The sequence below is a fragment of the Cyprinus carpio genome, chromosome A17 (genome assembly GCF_018340385.1).
Source record: "Cyprinus carpio isolate SPL01 chromosome A17, ASM1834038v1, whole genome shotgun sequence".
Taxonomy (NCBI): Eukaryota; Metazoa; Chordata; class Actinopteri; order Cypriniformes; family Cyprinidae; genus Cyprinus; species Cyprinus carpio.
This window is the reverse complement of record NC_056588.1, coordinates 1,501,681-1,509,379: the sequence shown is the minus strand read 5'-3', so window position 1 is coordinate 1,509,379 and position 7,699 is coordinate 1,501,681. Positions and strand designations below refer to the sequence as shown.

At 34.8% G+C, this 7,699-nt stretch overlaps 1 protein-coding gene across 1 annotated transcript; it reads left to right on the top strand.

The window, feature by feature from the left end:
• The first annotated feature begins 2,996 nt into the window (after positions 1-2,996).
• Positions 2,997-6,227, top strand: LOC109112280 (B2 bradykinin receptor-like). The gene is made up of 2 exons (XM_042773478.1): positions 2,997-3,834; positions 4,946-6,227. The coding sequence occupies exon 2, from the start codon at positions 4,947-4,949 to the stop codon at positions 6,009-6,011; it is 1,065 nt and encodes a 354-aa protein (XP_042629412.1). The 5' UTR covers positions 2,997-3,834; position 4,946; the 3' UTR covers positions 6,012-6,227.
• The last annotated feature ends 1,472 nt before the right edge of the window (positions 6,228-7,699 follow it).

Below are 7,699 nucleotides of genomic sequence, written 5' to 3'. Positions count from 1 at the left end.
CATAGATGGATTGTGCATAAATGTTAAGTTTAAATATATCATTTTAATGTAGAAATATTAAATAACTACAAAAATGAAATAAGCTACTTTTTTAAATATGAAACTAGAACAGCCAGTAGGTGGCAGCAAGTGACTGTCTTAATGAGTGAGTTGAATCAACCGATTCGTTTAAAAAGCTGATTCATTTACAGTTTTTTACAGACGCTAGGACACATTTATCAATACTTAGTTCACTTTTGCAAAACTCTTCACACAGTTCTCGTAACCAACTTTCAGGTTGGCAAAGCAGTTCATTTCACATTCAAAATGCACTACAACTACCAAAACACTTTATGCAGGTCTCAAATCAACTCATTCTTCCAGAACACTAGCAAAGGTTGACAGCCGACAAACACACTTTGTCACCCCACAAAACAATGACCTAAAAAACACTAACAACATGTAGCATTATACAGTGTTTTCTTGTGTAAAACAAGGACACATCTCTGTATATAATTCACTGCAGTATATGTTACTGGAATGAATCAGACATGTTTACATCACAATACAAAACTATTCAGCAGTTGTCTCCTTTTGTAATGAAATTGAAAGAGTAACACCTGTGTAGATGTTCATCTACAATGAGAATCAGCTGTGGCTGGTCCAACTGTCCAATTGTTTTTATAGCATTTAATTTTAAGAATTAAAATATATTTCATTAAAATATTACTGTAGAAATGTAGCAAATTGCTGTCTTATTCAGTTTTGTATTATGTTATTGTTTTGAACATCAGTTTAACAGTTTTGAAAACAGTATGTAAGCATGTGCAAATTGGCCTGTACATACAAAGAGTTTTGGAAGTTGCTGTGTCTGAGCGAGAAAAGAATTCATGAAATTTGAGAGATGTAGTCATTGAATGCATTTTGTGCCAAAGCAATGATAATTGATCTTCAGTTTAGCCCACACAGACTTCTGTTGTGCTCACTGTGTGAAGAGTTCTGCAAAAGTGACCTAAGTATTGAGAAATGTGTCCTAGCGTCTGTAAAAAACTGTATGTCATCTAGGGGCAATAGACCTAGGAAAGAATCTTCTGGCATGCCTGATCCATCCCTGGCAATCTTCTGCTGATATGTCCAGGCATCCAGCATTCATTGAGTCCAGGAGGGACATTTGATCATGTGGATGGCCATATTTATAATTGTTTTTATAGCATTTAATTTTAAGATTTAAAATATATTTCATTAAAATATTATTGTAGAAAAGTAGCAAATTGCTGTCTTATTCAGTTTTGTATTATGTTATTGTTTTGAACGTAAGTTTAACAGTTTTGAAAACAGTATGTAAGCATGTGCAAATTGGCCTGTACGTACAAAGAGTTTTGGAAGTTGCTGTGTCTGAGCGAGAAAAGAATTCATGAAATTTGAGAGATGTAGTCATTGAATGCATTTTGTGCCAAAGCAATGATAATTGATCTTCAGTTTAGCCCACATAGACTTCTGTTGTGCTCACTGTGTGAAGAGTTCTGCAAAAGTGACCTAAGTATTGAGAAATGTGTCCTAGCGTCTGTAAAAAACTGTAACTTTGCAAACGACTGTACTTATAGCCTGATTGAATGATTTGCTGGTCCGTGTAACGCTGAGGAACAAAACACTGTTGTTTGGAGACGCAGCAGTTCTGCTGTTTGTTGTTTTCTTTCTGATGGAGCAAAACGGAATTTTGTGTCTGAAAGTTACTTTGTAACAGTAGTTTTTTTGAAAATTTGCAAAAACAGAAACTCATGAAATTGCTATTTTTTTTATTTTAAATCTTTTTGATGACATTTCTTTCCTACTATGTGCAATGGCAGTAAGACGAGAGAGAGCTCTTTGGGACTAAACTCTTAATGGAGCTGTTTAAAGTAACCATGTGATTACAAACCAATCAGTGCAGACGCGATTCAATATGTGTGTCCTTTTCTATGTGAAATAATCATAAATATCAGTTTATGCTGTTTGATTGTGGCCCCAGAGGTCGTAGTTGTAAGCTGTAGCCCCGTTTAGATCTTGCATGCACAGTGGAAATGCGACTAATAATTTCTGAATTATTACTGGCATATAATGAACAAATCAAACAAACGTAAAAATATAAAAAAAATACAACACAACAAGTCCAGCCATGGCCATGAGGTTCTGTCAGCTTAAGCATGGTCACTTATGTTCAGATTTAAGTCTGTCATCCAGATCTGTTGGTTATTATATACATATACAAAATACAATATATTCAGAATGAAAGAAACATAACTTAAAGTTAAACAAATTGCAACATTTAAAACAAATAAAAACAAAAATATTGTTTTTATTCAACAAAAAATAAACAAAAAAGTTTAAACTTTATATTTCAGCTAGTTGCCAAGGCAACATTTCTAATTTGGTTTAACTTGATCAACAAAAACTAAAACTGAAGTAAAAATTCATAAAAACAGACATTAAAAAAATATTAAAAAGGACAAAAACACAAAAACACAAAACAAAATGACTAAAATATAATAAAAAGTATCAAATATATTTGTTAAATTAAAACAAAAGTAAAATATTAATAAAAGCTACAATAGTATCTCAATTGTACTAAAATTGTATTTAAATATGTGCTTATAGCTCTGCAAAAGTTTACAGAATCTGATCTCATGTTGTCCACAGAACTGCACGTCTAACATTTAAAATAAATAATCACTACTGACATTTCACAAATGCATTCCACTATATATATATTACTCCTCAAAACGATATATATATATATATATATATATATATATATATATATATATATATATATATACATATATTACTCCTCAAAACATCAAGTGAAGATTGGTTGTGATAGCATTAGTTATTCTGCCAAGTTTTTATGAGCTTATCTGACAGTTACAGTCATACAGTGTATGCAGAAGTATTACAGCCCAGAACTGATTACCAGGAAGTCATTAAAGGTACATTTTTGGCAATTATACACCAGAAACACGTGAAGCTGTTGACTCAGATCGCCCTCTGCTGGTATATATGCTGCATTACAAGTGTATGTTATACATCTATCTATCTATCTATCTATCTATCTATCTATCTATCTATCTATCTATCTATCTATCTATCTATCTATTTTTGCCATTATATAATCTTTCCGACTGTCTGTCTCTCTATCCATATGTTTTTATCAATATATATTCTATTATCCAACTGCATAGTGAGCTTTTTGCAACCATCCAGATTCCAGAATATCAATATTTCTTTCTGATAGACAAGTATGGCCTTCAAACTTCAAAATACTTCAAACTAAAAACCTTCAAACTTAGAACTTCAAGCTTTTAAAACAACTTAAACCTTTCAGGCTTTGTTGAGCCAAGACCCAAGTTTGTCTTAAAAAAAAACCTTTTGATCTAGTTATATAGTATGGGCTCATAAAAACTGCATGTATGATAAATACAGGTGACAGAAATGTCACACTGCTTCACTGTCCAATTTGTGTTGTTTTTAGTATTATATGTACTATCAGTATCATTTATATGATACTTTCTATTAAGAAACAAGGAAACAAGTCCAGCAGCGCATCAGATTTGGCTCACAGATATTTTGTTTGCATTACTCTGAAGTCTTCATCTGTCTCTCTTCGGTGGAGGGAAGAGAAAGTCTGAGTATAAACAGACTCTGCCTCAGCAGCCGCTCAATGGCTCTGGAGGAACGAGGATGTAAACACTGAGCTGCTCTCTGTCTCCTACTGAAAACTCTTTCTGCAAGAACAGGACGATTGTGAGGTGAGGAGAACAGCAGGAACATCAGTCCACCAGAAAAATACAGAAAATACAGAAAAACAGAAAAAGTAAGGTAAGTACGATATATGATTCAAAGTGGCTTCAAAAAGTATCTTCATTCACAATTCAAAAATTCAACAATACAATATATAGACACAATGCATTTTGTTTTCATTTTAAGCACTATATCTATTGCTTTACCATTTTAAACCAAACAAACCTTTTTATTTTCTTATTAAATGTTGTCCTTGTAAATTTGTGCTTTTTTTTTAGATATCTTATGTATTTTTTAAAAAAATAATTTTAATGTAAAGTTCATGAGCTGATGAAAAGCTAGTAAGAGATTAAATAAGTAAATAAATAAATAAATAAATAAATGCCAAAATCAAAATAAATTTTAAAATTAAAACATTCAAAATAAATTGATAATTAATATATATATATATATATATATATATATATATATATATATATATATATATATATATATAGATAGATATATATATATATATATATATGCGTATGTGTTAATAGTTAAAATATTAATTTTCAATATATATATATTACATTTTATTTGTTTACCTGTATGTCATGGGGTGATTAACCAACATCAGGGAATCATGAGCATGCGTATGTGTTGTTTAATAGATAAAATATAAATTTACATCTCAGGGGGAATTCAAGAAAATATTTTAGATCAAAGTGGATTGAATGACAAAAAATAAAAAATAAAAAAAAATAACCCTGCAAAAAATGACACAAAGTGTAACTTAAGACCAATTTTTGTATTTTTGTACTAGACCCCAATTCTGAACAAATTTACATCAGCATTTCCTTGAAATATTACACAAAGCAAAGTTCTAAAACAGCGGTTCCCAAATTTAAATGATTATAAACTTGATACATTTCCATTTTGATATTTTATATCTAATGTGATCACATTCACACATTGTAAAGTTAAATCATTTTTAGTGTCACTCTGGAATAGATTAGACACCAGATTTCGGATGTCAGTTCAGAGCATGTACTGTACTGTACTGTACGTACTGTAATGTGTATTAAAATTGTAAATTAGTTTTTATATTTTCTGTTAAAATTTAAATTTGAGTTTTGTTGTTTTTTTTAAGCCTATATTGTTTTTATTCACTTTTATTTCAGTTTTAATAACTTTTTTTATCTTCTAGAATGCAGTCAGAGCTTGTGTCATCGGCGATGCTTCAGCCTCCCAATGCATCCGTCACTCCAGCATACCTGGAGTTCTTCAACTCGACAGAGTGGGAACTAGTCCACTCCATCATTCCACCGTACATCTTCACCGTGTGCTTGACAGGAATTCTGGGAAATGTTTTGGTATTGGTAGTGTTCCTGCTCCAGGGAAGCCGCTGGTCCGTGCCTGAGATCTATCTCGGGAATCTGGTGCTGGCTGACCTCCTCCTGCTAGTCTGTCTGCCGTTTTGGGCCTTGAACATCCTGAACTATTTCATGTGGTCTTACGGAGAGATCATGTGCAAGGTGGTCCACCTCTCCATTAATGTCAACATGTACACCAGCGTCTACATGCTGGTGATGGTGAACGTGGACCGCTACCTCGCGTTCGCTTTGACCACGAAGGCCATGTGGCTTCGTCGGAAAAGCTACGCCAAGTTCATTTGTGTCGTTCTTTGGCTGTTCGGTGTGGGAATGGGAGCTCCGACAGTCTGCATACAAAAACCGAAAGATATTCCAGCTCACCAAGCCGTCGAATGCCACCTGGATTATCCCAACACAAGTTGGAAACTCGCTCATCTTCTGCAGCTGAACCTGGTGGGCTTTGTTCTGCCACTCCTGGTCATCACGTTCTGCTGCGTCAGTATCATCCGGGCTTTGAAGCAACGGAGACACATCGGTTATTGGGAGGACAGAAACGACAAGAAGGCTACGGTCCTGGTGTGCGCCGTCACCCTGCTCTTCCTCATCTGCTGGGGTCCGTTTCACTTCGTGACTTTGATAGACTTGCTTTGTGATCTAAATGTTTTGGATGAGAATGAGTGGTCTCACTTTCTAAACATTGGAAGACACTGTTCTCTGTACCTTGCGTTCTCAAACAGCTGCCTGAACCCGGCGCTGTATGTTTGCTCAGGAAAGTATTTCAAAAGGAAAGTCAGCAGCATCTATAACAGAAGAAAACGCTCCTTGGATGCGACTGCTTTACAGCGGACTGTTTTAACCTCTGCGACAACCGCCAATCAAATCGAGCCTGTTGATACATGAGAAAGACTAGTGTAAGATTTTTTGCAACACTGCAAATTGTGCTTCCAGTATCATTGCAATTATCAAGGTTGCCACTGTTTTTGACCAAACAAATCTCCATAATATTTCTCAAATATTTAATCAATAATTTTAGAAACTAATTTTATTTTTACCCAAGTAGCTTATTAGATTTGTTTTATTAAATACATGAAATAATTCATTCATTAACTATATAATATACAGTATATAAAAAAAAATGTAACGTAATATATTAAAGAAAAAAAATATTTTATACATTAAATGGGTTATGAATTGAGAAATCAACTTTTACTTGAGCTCATCATACTAAAATAATGTCCTGTAAGTTTCAGAACTTAAAAAACGTACATGTTACTGAAATAAAAGCTTTTATTGATCCTGGAATGTGCCTTTAGGTTAAACTCCGCCTCCACAGAAGAAGATAAACGCCTAATTCTGTAGCCCCGCCCACTGATTCAGATCAAGCAACCAAGCAATAAACATGTCGTTAAAAATTGCTAAATATTGTGCAGTACCTGGTTGTGGAAGAACACAGTCGCTGCATAACCTTCCTTCGGATTCAAATATTAGGAATGCTTGGTTGAACTTTATTTTTAATGAAGTTTCAGCTCACATGAGTACAACATTGAGCATCGTTCACTTTATTTCACTGTGGATTCCTTTGTAAACAAGACACAGGTCGACGCTGGATTTGCAGGGAGACTGAGATTAAAAAGCAATGCTGTGCCGTCTACACTGGATCCTTGATATGTCCTGAATATGTGTACGTGTCTAACCAAAGTCACAGAAGGCTCCTATGAAGGACGTAGCTTGTCAAACAGACACACAGAAAGTTAGTTTACTATGTAAAACTGGTATAGTATCCAATCATAGCAGTGGGCTTTACCTCCAAGTCTTCGATGCGGCACGCCCATAAAAACACAGGGAGAAAATAACCTTATGGGATCAAAATCCCGCCAAATGTATTGCAGTCGTAGATCGAAAAAATAATAAGCATAAATAAAATATTTAAAAACAGATGTAAAATAATAATGCACAAAACTGAAAAACAAATGCAATTTTTTTTTTTAAATAACAAAAAAAACGCGGTCATTGATCGTAAATAATAAGCGTGAATCAAAAATGTAAACACATTAAAAATATATTGCACAAAACTGAAACATGAACTCAAAATTTTCCAAATCGCAAACAAAATCAGGTTTCGTGCTCATATGTTATTTTTTTTGTGTGCTTATGGTCTTTTCCCCTTTGCTCTTGTTTCCCACGTTCTGCGCTTGCGTTTCTAAATGTTGCAGTTAGAGTTTCATGTAAATCAGGGCGGGCTTCAGCGTCACCATTGGGCCACAAGTTCTAGATTGACAGTTGCTCCTCTAGCCAATCAGTCCAAGGGGGAGTTGACGTCACTCCGATGCGACTCGTGGCTGCTGTGGTGGCAGGTGTGTGTGAAGCAGAGCATGTGAGTGGAGTGGAGCGGGGAGCGAGCGGGGGAGCGCGAGCGAGCGGGCGGGTCTTAGCGCAGAGCGGAATTTTTAAAAGGACGGAGCATCGCTCTATTTCCTGCTCCTATTTCGCTCCAATTTCGCTCCGCTCACCACCCCAGAATCCATCTGTCTTTTACTGTCATCAACAGACTATTTTCATTCAAAACTTGGCTCAATAATGGAGTTCAA

What these genes read in the sequence shown, in the direction of transcription:
- LOC109112280 (XM_042773478.1), top strand. Translation starts at nt 4,947, where the DNA reads ATGCAGTCAGAGCTTGTGTCATCGGCGATGCTTCAGCCTCCCAATGCA.